The following is a 20,069-nucleotide window of genomic DNA, read 5'->3' as shown; positions in this document are numbered from 1 at the left end:
GAGGAGGACATTGAAGAGGGTGCAGCAGTAGGGGTTGCAGGCGAGCAAAATGGCGGCGCCTCGCACATGGTGGCGAGTGCCGAGCCCACGGGGCCAGGGGACTTCCAATTGTTTATGGCACAGATGAGGGCCTTTATGATCAAGGCGGAGCATAAAATGGAAAACAGAATGGGAGAAATGAGGGCCGATAGTAAGCAATTGGGAGACCAAATTGTGGGATTGAGAAATGATGTGGGAAACCAAATTTGGGGATTGAGAAATGATATGGGAAACCAAATTGGGGGATTGAGAAACGATGTGGGAAACCAAATTGGGGGATTGAGAGACGGGTTAAGTAATTTGGAAAACAAAATGGGAGAGCAATTGGAAAATCAAATTGGGGGGTTAGAAAGCAAATTGGGGGCCAGTTGAAGGACGTGGGTGGCCAAGCCAGAGAAATAAACGAGGGGTTAACGGGGTTTGGAAACAGAGTGGGTGGCCAGATAAAAGAAGATGGGGAAAGACATTGACCGCAGGTCGAGCGGGAAAGGCACACGGGTATGCGACGAGGTAACGCGGCTTGAGGAACGCGGGGAAAGCGAGACTGAGCAAGGCATAGTTACGTGAACCGGGGTAGAAATCGCGACTCGGGGTATGGGAAAGCCGACGACCGCCGAAGTAGAAGGGAAAATTTTATTAGCACCAGCGGTCGTCGAGGGAAAAGAAAATGAATTCATTATAGTGGAAATTGGGGTTAAGGAGACGGCGGACTTCGAAGAGCAATCGCGGGAGGAAAAGATGGAATATGTGCAAAGTCCGTGTTCGCATCATGATGCCGTACTTGCTAACCCAAATGAAGGTTTGCAGCTGCGTGTGGAGAAAAGGATCCCGAAGGTAAGCCGGCTGTATATGGCGCGAAAAGGTTTGGCGCGAAAGGCTTTTTCACGCGCTTGGGATCCCGGCGTCACCCGGGCGCTTGTGGGAGGTCCGTGGTGCGCTATGTGAAGGTGAATGGCGCGAGTGTGCGCAAGTGTGATACAGAGTGTGAAAGTGAGGGTGAGTGTGACACAGAGTGTGAGATGGATCGAGAGAGTGTGCGAGGATGCACACCGGAGCGTGTTGAGGAGCATGTGTGGGGATGCACACCGGAGCGGGCGAGTGGGTATGTGCAAGAGTGCACACCCGTGAGTGTTACGGAGTACATAACAGGAGAGTGTGCGCAAGATTGTGCGCGAGAGGAGTGCGTAATGGAGTGCGTGGAAGGAAGGTGTGTAACAGAGGAGTGTGTGATGATGGAGAGTGCGAGTAGAATGAGTGTGCAAGAATGTGCGCGAGAGTGTGTAAGAAAGGAGTGTGCACGAGAGCGTGCGGTGGCAGAGTTAACGGAGTTTATGGGATGTGCGAGTGAGAAAAGGGTCGCATATGAAGGTGAGAATGCGACTCGAGCATCGACGCTGACCGGGGCAGCGCTTAGGCCGACGTACAGCCGAAGCGAGCTCTCGGGGCGTGGTGTTCTTTGTGTGCTGCGGGGGCCGGCAGGGATCGTTGCCACGGTGCTCTTGCAAGGACCGCCATGCACGATTCGTGCCAGGTCCCGCCCTGTATGGTCGGTGCCGCGCCGTAGCGGCGACCGGCACGATTCCGGGGGAGAAAGGCCAGGTCAGACCTTTGCCCCCTGGCGGGCGCGGTGTTCCAACCGGGGAAGGTTGGGTCATCGGGCCAGAGACCGAAAGGCTCCATGCCGGGATGGCGCCTGGAACCTCGGCCCGAGTATGCCTCCTCCCCAGAATCGAAAATGCCGGACGGACCCAACCTACAGGAGACAAAGCACCTGTATACATTGCTCGGCTTTGCGAAGCCGAGCGGTGATGAAATGTATTTCGGCACCGAGGCTCGTAGTATGGTGGACAAATTGTGGTAGTGATAGGAATGGTAGTTGTACCATTCATTTGGGGCACATGAGCAGTAGTTTATGGGGTTTGGCAGTGAAAGGAGGGTAGTTATTCCCCTTTTCTCCCGCCTCTGGAACAAACTCCCCCACTCCCTTCAATCCCACTCCTCCCTCCAGGTCTTTAAAACAGCTGTTCACCACCATCTCTTATCTTCCCCCATCGAAAACCTTGATCTTTTCTACCCCCGGTAATTCACCCCAGAGTCCTTGCAGTGTTCATATGTTTTATTCCTCTCCCACCTCCCCCCAAGTCCTCCCGATGTCCCTGCTCTCAAATGTTGTGTTTGTGTCCTTCCCCCTCTCTCCCCATCTTGTCTGCCGCTCCCCTTGTTTTTTGTGTTTTGTGTGTCGGTTTGTCTTTTTGTGTGATTAATGTTAGCTCTTTCACGAGCCTCGATCTTGTATACAAAAAAAAGAAAGAAAAAAAAAAGAAAAAAAAAAGAAGCTAGCCAGGGAGGGCTAGGATAATTGATAGGGATCTAGAAAGATGACCATAGGTGACTTGAGATTTAAGTAGTGACATTTGGACAGGTAGAGGGGACGTAGAGAGATTAGTTGGTTGATAATGATGAGGGATGTGCTTAGTGTAAAGGGATGACAGGGAAAGCACCAGTATTAGAAGGGAGGAGATAGTCAGATGATGCTGTGTGTATGAGTATGAGGATGCGCTTTATGCGCAAATGAGGCATTGTGAATGAGAGTCTTGGTGGTGCTGGTGAACAAATGAGGCAATGCTCGAGAATGGATGTGTGTGTGTGTAAAAGTGTATGAATGGAGTATTGTGGATATGTGTAATGGTGTTGAGTGAATGGCTTGCATGGGGTGCAAGTGAATAGATGGTGTGGAGTAAATGGTGTGTGGAATGAGTGAAGTGGAGTGCATGGTGCGAAGGAGTGAATGGGGGGAGGGTGGACCCCTTCACGAATACTCGGGGAGGGTAGTTTAAAGTTAGGTAGAGGGAGTAGGTAAATTGGTTAGATATTGACATCTGTGGTGTGGGTAGTGGAAAGTAGTGTTTTTGTTGGGTGCATGAGTATGTGGAATTGCTGGGCATGTGGCCTGTTAGTAAGTATGGTTATTGGGGCACTCCGCCACTGGTAGTCTGTCGGCCAGGTGAGGCCGCAGGTAGGCTCTGGGAGCCAGGTAGTGTTGTTTAGAGTTCAGTGGGGCCCGAGGATCCTAGGGAGAGGACCCGGGTAGCCCAATGCCAGAGGGGGCATTAGTGGGGTGAGAGAGCCAGGAGGGCCTTCCCCGGTTAGGTAGTCGTCAGGAGCAGGCAAGCTCGGGAGGCGGCTTCAGTGGCGGAGATGCGCAGGTAGGTAGACCTGCTGGTAGAGCCACATGACCCAGCCCCGAAATTGTGCGAGGGCACAGATGGAAAAAATGGGGGAGTGAGACCTCAAATTGGTAAGGCACCACAGTATGGTCAATGGGAATTGGTTTTTAGAACCACATAGTGTAAAGTGGCCAATTGGATTGGCAGGGCAAGACCCCGGGTAGTGTAACTGAGTTAATGTCATTTAGAAGGATAGTTAGTAGAAAAACTCTTCACACCATCCGTATCCACTCACCGAGGTGATAGGACTCCACACCAGGTTTTTGCAGATATTTGGAAGGTAAAGACGCATCATGATGGAGTTTGACATTGTGTGTGATTCCATCCCTTCCTTCTTGGGAGGGATTGGCAGACGAATTCGGAATTAGGGGGAGATATGGGAGACAAGACGGTAGCGACGAATTTGTAAATTGTGTAAATACGGGGAAGGGCAAGGGTAGTGTAGATTGACATGGGGGGTGACGTATGAGTTGGGACGAGCTTTCTCAGCTCGCTCTCCCACGCCCTTCATGTCGCATTGCCTTGTTATTACGTGTACCCTTGTGCCCTTTCCCCCCGCTAACCTCTGCTTTGTCTTCCTCCCCACTCATGGATCATGGTCTTTTGTCGATGGGAGTGTGCAGGTGCCCTGTATTGTGTGGCTGCACTCTGCACTGCACCTGCCTGCCTGCCTGCCTGCCTGCACCGGTACACCATATGGACCACACGTTCTGTGGCCTGGCACCTTTGCTGGGACAGACCATTGCTGCCAGCAGCATCTTGCTTGCGGACCACTGTGTTTTTAGTGGCATCGATGCCATGCAGGCAGACCACCTACGCTGGCCCTGTTGGCCAAAAATAAAAAGCGGACGCGGTTTGTGCCCTTTTTATGAATTGATCCTTGGTGTGCCCGAACAACAAAGATGGTAAACTTTTATGATGGCACACCGAAGATCCAAGAAGAAGATGCAGCCAAGATCCATCGGCCCAGCAGTCAAGCCATTCGAAAGATGTCATCATTTATTAATTTCTGAAATGTTTTTGTGCATTGATGATGGTGCTTTTTGTACATTTTTTTGGGTGCATATGGGTGTATGATGTATTGGTGCAGTGCAGTGCAATGGTGTTTCCTCTTTGTAAAAAGTTCTTCTTTTTCCCACAAAAGACAGGTCCTGGGTTGTAGTTGTAAATAATTAATTAGTGTCTTGTAAATAACATGCTCCCCACCGGTTAAATGTTTAGTTTGCGAATAATTCCATAATTCGGTTAATTGTGGGCGTGAGTCTGATAGTTAGTACACAACGCAGCAGGGGGGACATATCTAGTGTTAAAACTGTCGCACTCAGGGTGTAGAGTAAATTTAGAGGAAAACTACACCTAAGTGTCACATGTAGTTGTAAAAGTAGTCCTGACCCAGGTATCGCTTCGGCTCGGGACGAGCCTGGCAAAAGGAGGGGTGCAGTGTTGCGGTTTCGAGAACCCACACAAGTAACATCATTAAAGGTTAAAGGTTGCACCCCATAGATAGGCCACAAGCAACATGTAGGTCACCTTAGGATGGTAGCTATTCCTTAGTATGTGTTTAGATAAGGCCATGTCCAGTAGTTGCATCTGCGTTGTGTCAAACAAATAAGAGTAGGGCCCTTTTGTTCATTTTGGCAGCCTCCCTCCAAGCGACGCCATTAAGCGCTCTCTAGTCTGTGCCCCATCGGCCCTCCCAGTTTGTTACGCTCCTTGGCCAGCAGCCTTCGCTGCCCTTGGGCTCGCTCAAACCAGCCCAAAAGCCACGAGGTGAGGCCCGAAAATGGGGGGCGGAGCGCAAAGGTGGAGGTGCGGCCACGTCAAACAGCCATCAAGGCGGAGCCGGTAAGCCATCACCAGCCAATCAGGGGGAAGGTGAGATCGCCTGACCGGGCGTGGTTGGGGCTTCGAGAGCGTTCGCTGGCTTGGCTTATAAAAGCGCAGACACAAAACCCTCGACAGGACTGACAGAGGGAGCTTGTGCTGGAACAGGACTTACACAGTAGCGCTCATTACAGAGGACTTGAAGGAATTGCGCTTTACGAGAGGACTGACGCAACTGCACTCGTCGTAGGAGGTTGACCTTCAGGTCTGAGCGGGGAGAGAGAGGCGCTTGACCTGGAACGTGCGCTGAGTACGAGAGGGAGAGAAGCGCTGTGGCAACCAGCTTACACAGGGCGAGCGCGCGGCACGCATTGCCGAGAACTGCAGCGTGCAGGACATTGGGGATGGGGCGCTTGGAGCGAGTAATACCGGGAGCACGTGTAAAGGCGCCGGTACACATATCACATACGCGGCCAAGAGTCACGAAGTCGCGCTAGCCCAGCTTACCCTTTCCCCGTCACGATAAATGTCTGCTCGCGCCTATGCTACGTGAAGAGCTGCCTGCCAGGTTTCCACCATCGTCTGCTGGTACGAGTCGGGGACCGGACGAGCTGGGAACGCCATCGCCGGACCCTCAACCCGACCATCTGCATCCCCGCGTGAGTCTGAAGTCTGAGACCGAGTCTGAGAGCGAGCGGGCCCGAGTCCAGGGAATAAGTTAAGACTGTGGTTAAGACTGCCCTGTGTCCTTTTCCTTCCTCTTCCTTGTACATTCCTTTCTTTTCCTCTTCTTTGTACATTGTTAATAAATTACCTGTTCTTCCTGGTTTTCCTCTTAATTCGATCGTCCTCGTCTTTTCTCCATTGGGTAAGCGTGGCACGATTAGGAACCGCTATAATCGGGTCTAGTCCTTGTTAACAGCTCGGATCGCGGATCGCTATCCGCTCGGCGTTTCCATCAATATCCGTGATTCGGGCGGGAGCTATTCCCTCGTTTCCGGTCAGCGTTAGTACTTAGGTAATAGCGAATCCCTAGTCCTAAAAACCCTACCTGACGCTGCCCGGGAAGGACGTTATAATCCCCAAGATCACGTCGGCCAGATAAAGGACAAGGGGATTAATCCCCCCTTGATAAGGGGAGGCCGACGTCGGAGATCCGCAACAATATGTAGCAGCAAGTTGGTGATGCTTTCCTATAATCATAAAGCTTCTATTTATTATGTACCTACGTATGAAGCACGGTTTGTTAGTGCTTACACAATGTGTAAGCATACATACCCCACTAGTATATATATATATTCACATATATTACATGCAGCTCCGACAGGGCAAGGGCATGAGAAAACATCATTGTATATTTATGTGAATTACAAGGATATTCATAAACAATGGACACATTTACACAGCATCTGGGATTCCCACAGTACGAATCATGGGTTCTGATGGGAATGCTAAACAAGCCAACCCCAATGTCTGTTTTTCGGAAAGTGTAATTCTGTATATTGGCTGAAAATGAAAAAAATAATCACATTGTGAAATATGACATAAACATGTTATTCATGTAGGAGTGCTGTAATCTTACATGCATTTCTTACCCTGTATGGTACCAGTTGTCGGCGGTTATAGTAGTTGCTGTATTATCCGGATCATCCAAATACTCACGCATCACACAATATCCACGAATACACAGCTCCCCTGACACTTCAATTGGCTGAATCTCACCTGAGCTTGTATCCACCACCTTAGCCTACAAACAGAACAATAATATGTTCAAACGACGGTTTCTCAGATCTCAGATCTCACATTATGATTGATGGATCTCAGATCATTATGCCACAGAGGCTGGTGTAACATATTGTTATGTGGAAGGGTGGGGGAGGATCCATCGATACAATGTGGTAAGAATAGCTTGTGTTCGAGTAGCTTTACATTTATTCCTGTATTGGGGATCTGTCAGAAGTAAGTCATATGGTAAAACATGCACCAGGTAGGCGGTGATTCTAAACCTCAGAGCAGAATGGGGTATGGTTGTATCATGTAAATCCTCTTGTACAGGCCAGGCCAGGTGCATGTGCCACCTGGCACAGAAATGGACAATATAATGGGCCATTTGGCCAAATACTCTACTGATCAGGTCATTCTTTTGGGACTGCCCCTGCTAACATGTAACCTAGTGCTACCTGTCGCATGGTCGGGTTGTTGGTGACTAAACTGACACCCCTCACTGGCTTTGCTAGTGGGGAGGGTGACTGACACCATTCGAGGACCAAAACAACACCTGCCAAAGGATGGATGAGCTCCGGTAGTGCAGCCAACAGCCATCCAGTAAGGAGATGGTGTCTCCTAAAAAACACCCATCTGGTTTGGACCGGTTCAAGTCATACGAAAGACTTTAAAAATGGTACGTGCTGCTTCCTTGTGTAGAAGTGGAACAACAACAACAACAACAACAACATGCATTTTAAGGCCATTTAGCCTAATAGGTTAGCCTTATTTAGCCATAAAGGTTAGCCTTGTGGTCCCCATGACAATCTTCTCAATTTTGCCCTATTTTCTGCATCTCTCATTGTTAACCCCCTTGCCCGCATTTCTTCTTCCACCATCTTTAGCCAAGTCTTTCTCGGTCTTCCCCGTCCTCTACTTCCTTCTACATTCATTTCCATCACTCTTCTCAACCAGTCACTTTCATCCTTCCTCAACACATGACCAAACCATCTCAACCTGTTCCTCTTCACAGCATCAATCACAGGCTCTATTCCCATCATCTTTCGCAATTCATCATTTGTCTTCCTCTCTCTCAACGATACTCCGCACATCCACCGAACCATTCGCATTTCCACCCTTTCCAGCCTTCGTTGCTGCTCTACATTCATGACCCATGTCTCGCTCCCATAAATCATAACACTTCTCACACATGCAGCATACACCTTTCCCTTCAGCTTCAACGACACTCCCCTCATCATCAGCACACCACTCAGTTCCCGAAACTTCTTCCATGCACATCTCACTCTCGCAACCGTTGCCGAGTCTGATCCACCTTCTCCATTCTGCATGTCTCCGAGGTAGCAAAATGTTTTCACACCTTCCAGCTTCACGCCGTCTCCAAGATCCAACTGATCGATCTCGCGAGATCTTGATCGGGGCGGTCACGGATTTTCGAAGCTGTTCCACGATCTTCACGCACGCTCGAAGCTAAGTCATTGTCACATTTGTATTCTTGTCTAAACTGTTTATCTTACGTGTGTGTACCTTTTAAGTGTCCCTCGGAAGTTTTATCGGGGTTAATCTTTCATACCTGTAAAAAATAGTCGAGTATCTCGTGCCGCGCGCGGCCACGCGGCCTAGTTGTTGAAGCTTCCGACCTGGAGGCTTGGTTTCTCTCCGGGCATCCAAAGTGGTTATTTTTTCATTCGTGTGTTTGTCAAATTTCAACTCATTACTTTATCGTCCATGCTTTATTGTTTGTTTATAGTTAGTTTTGGTTTGAATTTCCTGTAACTCGTAATTAATTAATCCTGTTCTGCGCCTCGTGTGCGGCCTTGTACCCCTGACGGTGTTTGTTGACTTAAGTCCCCTACATCGTGTTTTGCTTGGCTCTCAGTTTTTCCCTTCTACACCGAACGTAATACTCTCTGTCTAACGTTTTAAATCCCCACCCCACCCCACCCCACCCCCCAAAAAAAACAAACAAAAAAAACATTTATTTTTCCTTTCTCCACGTGTGCCGTTGTCTCATCCTGTACTTTCTGTCCAGGTGTATCGCGGTGCTTTTCGCCCCGCCCCCATTATCTCCTTGCCATCCACCTTTTGCCCTGTTCACATGACTCGTGGTGGTCCCTCTCGGCCCTCCCCTCGTTTGTATTTTGTGCATATAAGATTGTTCACGGTTCTGTTTAAATATTATTTTAAATATGTTTAACCTTTCCCCTTCAGTGGTTTATTCAGTGGTATATTACAACACGCTGTTTTTCTTCCTATTTAAAAGGCTTTTCTCAATTTCCTCTCCAACTCATTCCACGTCAAAAAAAAGAAATTCAATATCTTATACTCTCCCTCACCACATGGTCTAAATTCACATTCATTCCACCCCTCCTCCATCGTTCTGAATCGGATTGCTAACTTGAAAATCACAACAAACCCAATTTGTTATCAATGTTCGTCTTTCATTAATCATCCACTTTCTAAACTCCCCTCTTGCCCCTCCCCTCCAAATCCCCCCCCTTGCACCTACACTCCTAAACTCCCCCTTTGCCCCTCCACTCCTGAACTCCCCCCTTGCCCTTCCCCTCCTAAAGTCCCCCCTTGCCCCTCCCCTCCAAATCCCCCCTTGCCCCTCCACTCCTGAACTCCCCCCTTGCCCTTCCCCTCATAAACTCCTCCCTTGCCCCTCCCCTCCAAATCCCCCCCCCCTTGCCCCTACACTCCTAAACTCCCCCCTTGCCCCTCCACTACTAGACTCCCCCCTTGCCCCTCCCCTCCTAAACTCCCCCCTTGCCCCTCCCCTCCTAAACTCCCGCCTCACTCCTCCCCTTCAAAACTCCCCCCCAACTCCTCCCATTCAAATCTCCCCCCATACCATTCCTCTCAAATTCTCCCTCCTCCCCCCTCCTCAAAGTTGCCTCCTCCCCACCTCATCTCCCTTCTATCTCATGCCTCCACCCCCCCCAACCTTCTACTGTCCCATGCCCCCCCTCAAACAACCCCTCACTCTGCCTCATCCCTTCACCACCAAACCTTTCATCCTCCTCATCCTTCCCTTTCTTGGAACTCTTCTGTAATCTCTGACACGCTATCAACTGCTCTCCCTACCTACCCCTCTCATCCTTCATCTTACCCTACTCCTCCCCTCCCCTGTCCTGTACCCAATGCTCCCCCTCTCTCTTCTTTAACGGTATGGACCTCAAACATCCGGGGCCTTCGCTCAAACCTGACTGATCTCTCCATACAGGTTGCTTCTGACAATCCAGACTTGATCTGCTTAACAGAGACTTTCCTCCTTCAAGATGTCTCTGATTCCTCAATATCTCTTCTGGTTACTCCCTCTTCCGGTATGATAGACCTGAGCCTCGTCCTGGTGGTGGGGTGGCTATCTTTATCAAAAACTCTCTTCCTCATTCTCCTTGCACTGCCCTCTCTCCTCCTCACCCCCAGGAGTACCTCTGGCTACGGCTTCCTCTCTGCTCCCACCTTTTGTTCATATGTGTTCTGTACCGTCCCCCAAACAGTGATGACTCAATTTACATTTCACTCTCTGACAACATGGACCAACTTCTATCCACTCATCCCAACTCTCTCTTCCTCATATGTGGTGACTTCAACTGTCATCATGCCACCTGGTTGGGTGTGGGTTCCTCTCTCACCAGTCATGGCACCTCAGCAAAGGACTTCTGTGACTCACTGGGATTGACACAATCTGTCAATTTCCCGACCCGGATCTCAGCCAATGGAGTTTCTTCTCTTCTAGACTTGGTTATGACAAACTTCCCTGCTAATGTCTGCTGCTCTTCTTCTGCTCCAATCGGTTCTTCTGATCATGTGCTTGTCAAAGTGGACATCTCTCTGGCCATTCTCAGAGAGCCTCCTCAGCGTTGAAGAGTCTGGCATTTCACTCAGGCCGACTGGGACGGGCTTCAAGCAGCCATCAATCGTCTGGATTGGTCTCCCATCTCCACTGCCTCTGACATCAATTCTTCCTGGGAATTCTTCCAAAGCAAACTGATCTCTCTCATGCACAGATTTATCCCATCTCGTCTTCAGTTGTCTTACCCTTCCTCCCATCCATGGTACACCGAATCTTGTGGTGAGGCAGTTGCCCTGAAACAACTTGCCTTTGCCTCTTGGAAGGCTAATCCAACTGAAGGCAATCTCAGTTCCTTCCACCAAGCTCGGAACAAGTGTGTGTCTACCCTCAGGAGTGCCAGGAAGCACTATCTCTCCTCACTCAAGAACGACTCTCAAACCTGTCTCCTTCCTCCAAATCCTGGTGGCGTCTGGTCAAATCCGTTTCTGGTGTTTGTTCCCCCTCCATCCCCTCCCTTACCTCAAATGGCCACACAGTTGACATCGCACGTGACAAAGCCGAATGCCTCAACTCTGTGTTTGCCTCTAAATCTTTAGTCCCAAACCCATCTCTCTCTGTTCCCACCTTTCCCAGTCGAACCCAACTGCTCCTGGACTCTGTGTCCTTCTCTCCTGACAAGGTGGAGGAGTTTTTGTCTAACCTCGACTCTGATTCTGCAACTGGACCAGACGGCATCAGCCCATGGGTCCTAAAATCCTGCTCTGCCGCTCTATCTCACCCTCTCTCTGTTCTTTTCACCCTATCTTTTGCTCAAGGTCATCTGCCAGCATCCTGGAAATCAGCAAACATTACCGCTTTACACAAAAAAGGTGCAAAAACAGATCCTTTTAACTACAGACCAATCAGCCTGCTCCCAATTATCAGCAAAGTCATGGAATCCATCATTGCTTCGGATATGAAATCTTTCCTCTTCTCCAATGGCTTGATCTCTGATCATCAATTTGGATTCAGACCAGGTCACTCTACTCTGGACATGCTGCTTCTCCTGTCTCAACAATGGATGGAGGTCCTCAATGCCAAACAGCAAATCAGAGCTGTCTCCCTCGACATATCACGTGCCTTCGATACGGTCTGGCACCCAGCTCTGCTCACCAAACTCTACTCCTATGGTATCCATGGAAATCTCCATGCATGGCTTGCGGACTTCCTCTCTGGTCGTAGTCAACGTGTGGCCCTGAATGGATTTCTCTCATCTCCCCTTCCTGTTCAGGCTGGAGTTCCCCAAGGCAGTGTGCTGGGCCCTGTTCTTTTTCTGGTCTTTATCAATGATCTCTCCGACTCTCTGGAAAATCCTCTCTATCTCTTTGCTGATGACTCCACTCTCTGCCGCTCCATTCCTCTTCCCTCAGATCGGCAGTGTGCAGCCTCCTCACTCTCTGAAGACCTGGACAAAATCACAGACTGGTCAAACAAGTGGAACATGTCTTTCAATCCTGACAAATCTCACACTCTTACTATGTCTCTCCGAAAAGATCGACTGGACAACCCTCCCATCTACTTTGTCAACAATCCTCTCCAAGAAGTTCTGTCGCTCAAGCTTTTGGGTCTCACTATCTGCCATGATCTTTCTTGGGAAAACCACATTTCCAAGCTGGCCTGCAAAGCCAGTCGCCGACTGGGCATCCTCCGTCGTGCGAAGTCCTTCCTAGGCACACCTGAGCTCCTCACCACATACAAGGCTTTCATCCGCAGCTCAATGGAATACTGTTCTCCCCTATGGGCTGGTGCTCCTGCCTCACACCTAGCTCGGCTTCACGCTGTTGAAACCAAAGCTTTCAGAATCATTCGAATCTCCCGCGATGAAGCTATCTCTGAGGGCCTTTCACTCACTCACCGCAGGCAGGTAGGTGGTCTTTCTGTCTTCTACCGACTCCTCTCCGGCCTTGCTCCCCCAGCTCTCTCTGTGCTCTGTCCCCCAAATATTCCTACAGGTCGCACAAGATCTGCCAGCAAGCCTCTGATGGTTAAACTGCCAAAATCTCGGCTCACTGCTCACCTTCACTCCTTCATTCCTCTTTTCTCCCGCCTCTGGAACAAACTCCCACACTCCCTTCAATCCCACTCCTCCCTCCAGGTCTTTAAAACAGCTGTTCACCACCATCTCTTATCTTCCCCCATCCAAAACCTTGATCTTTTCTACCCCCACTAATTCACCCCAGATCCACCTTGTTTGTAATTCCAACTTCTTTCCTGGTAGTCCTGGCAGTGTCCATATGTTTTATGCCTCTCCCACCCCCTTTCCCATGCCTCCCCCCCAAAGCCCTCTCCCTCCCACAGATCTCTCGATGTCTCCAGGTTCCTGCTCTCAAATGTTGTGTTTGTGTCCTTCCCCCTCTCTCCCCATCTTGTCTACCGCTCCCGGTGCTTTTTGTTTTATGTGTCGGTTTGTCGGTTATGTGTCGGTTTGTCGGTTTGTCTTTCTGTGTGATAAATGTTCGCTCCTTCACGAGCCTCGATCTTGTATACAAAAAAAAAAAAAAAAAAAAAAAAAAAAAACATTTCCTCCATCTGCAGCTCCCTCTGTGCACACCTTACATTTGAATGTAGCTGCCACACTGGTTAATGACCCTCTCAGACCACTACATTTTTGATGAACCCACTCAGCGCACATTGTACATTGAATGGAGTTCACTCTGACACCCTTCCTGCACACAGCATATGGCCACTTCCCAGTTCTTTCCACCTCACCACATGCTTTACCACTTGCCATTACCTTCGTCTTTCCTATATTCACCTTCAGACCTTTTGTCTCCATACATTCCTTCCACTTGTTCATCTTTTCCTTCAGTCCATCCATACTTTCCGCAATCAACACCAGATCATCTGCATACAACAACTCCCACGGTAAACCCTCCTTTATGTTCTGAGCCAGCACCTCCATCACAGCTACAAATAGTAGTGGACTTAGTACCGACCCCTGATGCACTCCCCCCTTCACCTCAATCAAACTCACCACTGTTCCCGTCCTTCGTCCTTACAGCTGTGCGCGCTCTTTTGTACATTGCCATCACTACTCTGATCAACCATTCCTCCACTCCTAACTTCCTCAATGCCCATGTCAATACTTCGCGTGGAAGAACGCAAAGAACAGTTTTCCGGACTTTTTTTCTAAAAGCTTAACGCTAATGATTTCAAACTTGGCACATGGTTTCCTCATGATAGGTTACAGATCAAGTTCGAACTTCACGACGTTTCGATCATTTTAAACAAAGTTATGGCACTTTGAACTTTGGTAATTCTGATAATTCTGATGATCCTTAACTCAGTGCCATTTTAAGTTTTATTTCCTTTAAAAACTAATTTCTCTGCAATAATAGGACCGATTGAGATAAAATTTTCACCATATGATGGACTCGGTCTGTAGAATATTTTAAAGGTAATTATGACGTCACAGGTCACATGGTTTGGTCCCCATATTGTTTTTCGTGAAAACACGAAAACCCCTTTTTCTCTGCAACGGCTGAACAGATCGAGGCCAAACTTTGCAGGCAAAATCGCACACACATGACGAACAAAAACGTCAGCGAGCATGACGTCATGCGTCACATGGTTTCAGAGTTATGATGTTTTTAAGCATGAACCTTTAAAACCGAGCTCCTCCGTCATTTTTGATCCAATTGAGGGGAATCTTCACAGATCTGTTCAGCACTAAAATGTCCTTTTGGAATTTGCGATAAGGCACGTGGTTTGGCAGATATCGTGAATTAAACGAAAATATTTTAAAAAAATGGATATCTCTTGTTTATTCTCGAGTTCTCCTCAAGCCGCACTGCACGTCCTCAGCCTCTAGCGAACGTCAACAGCGCGACACAGCGACGCTTTCCGGAGGGGCGGAGCCAAGCCGAGCAACATATATATACACATCGATCATTGATCGTGAACCGAAAAATATTAATAAATTACTGATGGTTTCAGAGTTATGACGTTTTTAAGCATGAACCTTTAAAACCGAGCCCCTCCCTCATTTTTGATCCAATCGAGGGGAAACTTCACAGATCTGTTCAGCATGTCAGTCTCAGGGGCGGATCCAGGAATTTCAAGACGGGGGGGGGGGGTGCATGAAACTATAGCGCTGGGGGGGAGGTTAAAGGGGGAGTCTGGGGGTCCTCCTCCAGGAAATTTTAAAAAATTGATCGTCAGAAACGGCATTTCGTGCGTTCTTGGAAGTTTCTGCAGTTCCTTGTGTTCTTCCCTGGTCCAACTGTTCAGCAGATTCGCACCGCCTGCACCCTCATCCTGGATCGAAGGGGGGGGGGGGTGCGCACCCCCTGCAAAACCCCTGTATCTGCCCCTGAGTCTACTAAAATGTCCTTTTGGAATTTGCGATAGGGCACGTGGTTTGGCAGACATCGTTAATTAAACGAAAATATTTTTAAAAATGGATATCTCTTGTTTATTCTCGAGTTCTCCTCAAGCCGCACTGCGCGTCCTCAGCCACGTCTCGTGAACGTCAACAGCGCGACACAGCGTGCGCTTTCCGGAGGGGCGGAGCCAAGCCGAGCAACATATATATATACACATCGATCATTGATCGTGAACCGAAAAATATAATAAATTACTGATGGTTTCAGAGTTATGACGTTTTTAAGCATGAACCTTTAAAACCGAGCTCCTCCCTCATTTTTGATCCAATCGAGGGGAAACTTCACAGATCTGTTCCGCATGTCAGTCTACTAAAATGTCCTTTTGGAATTTGCGATAGCTCACGTGGTTTGGCAGATGTCGTTAGTTAAACGAAAAAAAAGAAGAAAAAAAAAGGATATCTCTTGAATCGCTGGTACCTCAGACCGTGAGTTGGTAATAATTTATATAATTCACACAGTGCAATACGTGCAGGCTGCTCCACGGAGCGACCTTGCGGGCTTATCAACGAGGTGAGGCGTGACACACATGTGTCTCAGCATACCTCAGATCAAGTTTGAAAACCAGCATCAACCGTGCATAAATTTGCATATTCGATCATTTTTGACAAAGTTATGGCACGTTGAACTTTGGTAGGGGACATGTATTGCAGCGCAATAATCCGAATGCTTGTTAGTCCCCTACCGGTGTACACCGGAGGGGACTATAGGTTCGCACGCCGTCAGTCCGTCAGTCCGTCAGTCCATCAGTCCGTCTGTCAGTCAGTCTGTCAGTCCGTCAGTCCGTCAGTCTGTCAGTCCGTCACGCAAAGAACAGTTTTTCCGGACTTGTTTTATAAACGCTTTATGCTAATGATTTCAAACTTGGCACATCGTTTCCTCATGATAAGTTACAGATCAAGTTCGAACTTCGCGACGTTTCGATCATTTTTGACAAAGTTATGGCACTTTGAACTTTGGGAATTCTGATCATTCTGATGATCCTTAACTCAGTGCCATTTTAAGTTTTAATTTCCTTTAAAAAAGATTTTCTCTGCAATAATAGGACCGATTGAGATAAAATTTTCACCATAGGAGGGACTCCGTCTGTAGAATATTTTAATGGTAAATATGACGTCACAGGTCACGTGGTTCGGGCGCCATATTGTTTTTCGTGAAAACACGAAAACCCCTTTTTCTCTGCAACGGCTGAACAGATCGAGGCCAAACTTTGCAGGCAGAATCGCATACCCATGACGAACAAAATAGTCAGCGAGCATGACGTCATGCATCACATGGTTTCAGAGTTATGACGTTTTTAAGCATGAACCTTTAAAACCGAGCCCCTCCCTCATTTTTGATCCAATCGAGGGGAAACTTCACAGATCTGTTCCGCATGTCAGTCTACTAAAATGTCCTTTTGGAATTTGCGATAGCTCACGTGGTTTGGCAGACATCGTTAATTAAACGAAAATATTTTAAAAATGGATATCTCTTCAATCGCTTTATTGATCGACGTGCAACTTCATACCATAGTAGAAGTCATGAAGAGTAACAAGTGTGCAAAATGTCAAGATGATTGGATGTACGGTCTGGAATCTAGAAGTTGTTATTGCGTGAAGAAGAAGAGGCGTCAAGTGTGCGGATTTAATTATTTATCACATGTACAGACTGAAAGCATCGTTGGACACGACCTGTCGCGGTCATTTTAACCTCAATAAAATTCTAATTTAAGATTTGTCAATAGCTGAGGTATATTAACAAATGAAAAAAACAGATTTGGTCAAATTCTGACTTTTTTTAACTCGATCGCATTTGACAGAGTTGTGACAAGCTGAGGAAGAAGAAACCTCGCATTGGCTTCTCCAATGTGCCATAAAAAATGGATATCTCTTGAATCGCTAGTACCTCAGACCGTGAGTTGGTAATAATCTATCTATAATTCCAGTAATCTCTGTCTGTACGTTTGTACGTTTGTCTGTCTGTGACCGCTGTTTCTCGACAACCACGGGTCCGATATACTTTTAACTTGCCAGGTATATTGCTGGGGACCCGAGGATGTGCCTTTTCAAGGTTTCATATTAATCGGACAATTACTTACCGAGCTATGTCCAAAAAACGATTCAACCAATCAGAGAGCAGCGAACGATCGCGTGTGCCGAACGTGGCGGGCACACTCTGCCTCGGATGGCACATTTGAGAGCGTATTCATTTATTTCACGTTTGCAAACTATGTTGGCGTTAAACTATGTTTTACAACTAAAAAAACGAATTTGCGATTCATTCGCTTTCCTGCGCGTTTGTGCACGCGATGGCGATTTCTTTACCAAACTCCGGAAGCCGTTCGCTTTGGACCAAACCATTGCATGTAAATAGAGGGGGGGGGGATTGTCACCACTCGCAAGCCGTTCGCTTTGGACCAAACCATTTCATGTAAATAGAGGGGGGGATATAATTTTAGATATAGATATAGTACGGGCATGCCCTAGTCTATCTATAATTCCAGTAATCTCTGTCTGTCTGTCTGTACGTTTGTTTGTCTGTGACCGCTGTTTCTCGACAACCACGGGTCCGATATACTTTTAACTTGCCAGGTATATTGCTGGGGACCCGAAGATGTGCCTTTTCAAGGTTTCATATTAATCGGACAATTACTTACCGAGCTATGTCCAAAAAACGATTCAACCAATCAGAGAGCAGCGAACGATCGCGTGTGCCGAACGTGGAGGACACACTCTGCCTCGGATGGCACATTTGAGAGCGTATTCATTTATTTCACGTTTGCAAACTATGTTGGCGTTAAACTATGTTTTACAACTAATAAAAACGAATTTGCGTTTCATTCGCTTTCCTGCGCGTTTGTGCACGCGATGGCGATTTCTTTACCAAACTCCGGAAGCCGTTCGCTTTGGACCAAACCATTGCATGTAAATAGAGGGGGGGGATTGTCACCACTCGCAAGCCGTTCGCTTTGGACCAAACCATTTCATGTAAATAGAGGGGGGGGATATAATTTTAGATATAGATATAGTACGGGCATGCCCTAGTTTATATAATTCACACAGTGCAATACGTGCAGGCCGCTCCACGGAGCGACCTTGCGGGCTTATCAACGAGGCGAGGCGTGATACACGTGTCTCAGCATACCTCAGATCAAGTTTGAAAACCAGCATCAACCGTGCAAAAATTTGCATATTCGATCATTTTTGACAAAGTTATGGCACTTTGAACTTTGGTAGGGACATGTATTGCAGCGCAATACTCAGAATGCTTGTTGAATTAGTAAACCAACTATTTTTGAGGTCAAAAGGTTAACTCAAGGTCAAACTTCCAAAATCATCAATTTTCATCTGAAAAATCATCAATTTTTATCCAATTGACTTGAAAAATTAACAGCATTTGCATAGTGCCTTATTAGTCCCCTACTGGTGTACACCAGAGGGGACTATAGGTTTGCACGCCGTCCCTCCGTCTGTCAGTCCGTCAGTCCGTCACACAAAGAACAGTTTTCCGGACTTTTTTTTCTAAACGCTTAATGCTAATGATATCAAAACTTGGCACATGGTTTCCTCATGATAAGTTACAAATCAAGTTCGAACTTCATGACGTTTCGATCATTTTTGACAAAGTTATGGCACTTTGAACTTTGGGAATTCTGATAATTCTGATGATCCTTAACTCAGTGCCATTTTAAGTTTTCATTTCCTTTAAAAAAGATTTTCTCTGCAATAATAGGACTGATTGAGATCAGATTTTCACCGTAGGGGGGGACTCGGTCTGTAGAATATTTTATTGGTAATTATGACGTCACAGGTCATGTGGTTCGGCCGCCATATTGGTTTTCGTGAAAACATGAAAACCCCTTTTTCTCTGCAACGGCTGAAGAGATCGAGGCCAAACTTTGCAGGCAAAATCGCATACCCATGACGAACAAAAAAGTCACTGAGCATGACGTCATGTGTCACATGGTTTCAGAGTTATGACGTTTTTAAGCATGAACCTTTAAAACCGAGCCCCTCCCTCATTTTTGATCCAATTGAGGGAAAACTTCACAGATCTGTTCAGCATGTCAGTCTACTAAAATGTCCTTTTGGAATTTGCGATAGGGCGCGTGGTTTGGCAGATATCATTAATTAAACGAAAAAGAAAAAAATGGATATCTCTTGTTGAATTGGTAAACCAACGATTTTTGAAGGTCAAATGGTTAACTCAAGGTCAAACTTCCAAAATCATCAATTTTCATCTGAAAAATCATCAATTTTTATCCAATTGACTTGAAAAATTAACAGCATTTACATAGTGCCTTATTAGTCCCTGACCAGTGTACACCGGAGGGGACGATAGGTTTGCACGCCGTCCCTCCGTCTGTCAGTCTGTCAGTCTGTCAGTCGGTCAGTCCGTCACGCAAAGAACAGTTTTCCGGACTTTTTTGTAAACGCTTAATGCTAATGATTTCAAACTTGGCACATGGTTTCCTCATGAAAAGTTACAGATCAAGTTCGAACTTCACGACGTTTCGATCATTTTTGACAAAGTTATGGCACTTTGAACTTTGGGAATTCTTATAATTCTGATGATCCTTAACTCAGTGCCATTTTAAGTTTTAATTTCCTTTAAAAAACAATTTCTCTGCAATAATTGGACCGATTGAGATCAAATTTTCACCGTAGGGGGGGACTCGGTTTGTAGAAAATTTTATTGGTAATTATGACGTCACAGGTCACGTGGTTCGGCCGCCATATTGTTTTTCGTGAAAACACGAAAACCCCTTTTTCTCTGCAACGGCTGAACAGATCGAGGCCAAACTTTGCAGGCAGAATCGTATACCCACGTCGAACAAAAAAGTCAGCGAGCATGACGTCATGCATCACATGGTTTCAGAGTTATGACGTTTTTAAGCATGAACCTTTAAAACCGAGCTCCTCCGTCATTTTTGATCCAATCGAGGGGAAACTTCACAGATCTGTTCAGCATGTCAGTCTACTAAAATGTCCTTTTGGAATTTGCGATAGGGCATGTGGTTTGGCAGGTATCGTTAATTAAACGAAAGTATTTTTA

The 20,069-nt window shown here is 47.1% G+C and overlaps 1 protein-coding gene across 5 annotated transcripts in view; it reads right to left on the bottom strand.

The window, feature by feature from the left end:
* LOC137438556 (medium-chain acyl-CoA ligase ACSF2, mitochondrial-like) overlaps positions 1–20,069 on the bottom strand; it is a 179,302-nt gene that overhangs the window by 64,219 nt on the left and 95,014 nt on the right. For all 5 annotated transcript variants that reach the window (XR_013621151.1, XM_078767049.1, XM_078767047.1 and 2 more), the window contains one exon: positions 6,686–6,837. Coding sequence is in view for 4 of the 5 variants with exons in the window: in XM_078767049.1 (XP_078623175.1) it covers positions 6,686–6,837 (152 nt within the window). In the remaining variant the exon portion in view is untranslated. The remainder of the gene's footprint in view (positions 1–6,685; positions 6,838–20,069) is intronic.

This window comes from Myxine glutinosa, chromosome 13, assembly GCF_964187855.1.
Source record: "Myxine glutinosa chromosome 13, kmMyxGlut1.1, whole genome shotgun sequence".
Classification (NCBI taxonomy): Eukaryota; Metazoa; Chordata; class Myxini; order Myxiniformes; family Myxinidae; genus Myxine; species Myxine glutinosa.
This window is presented reverse-complemented; position numbering and strand designations above follow the sequence as displayed.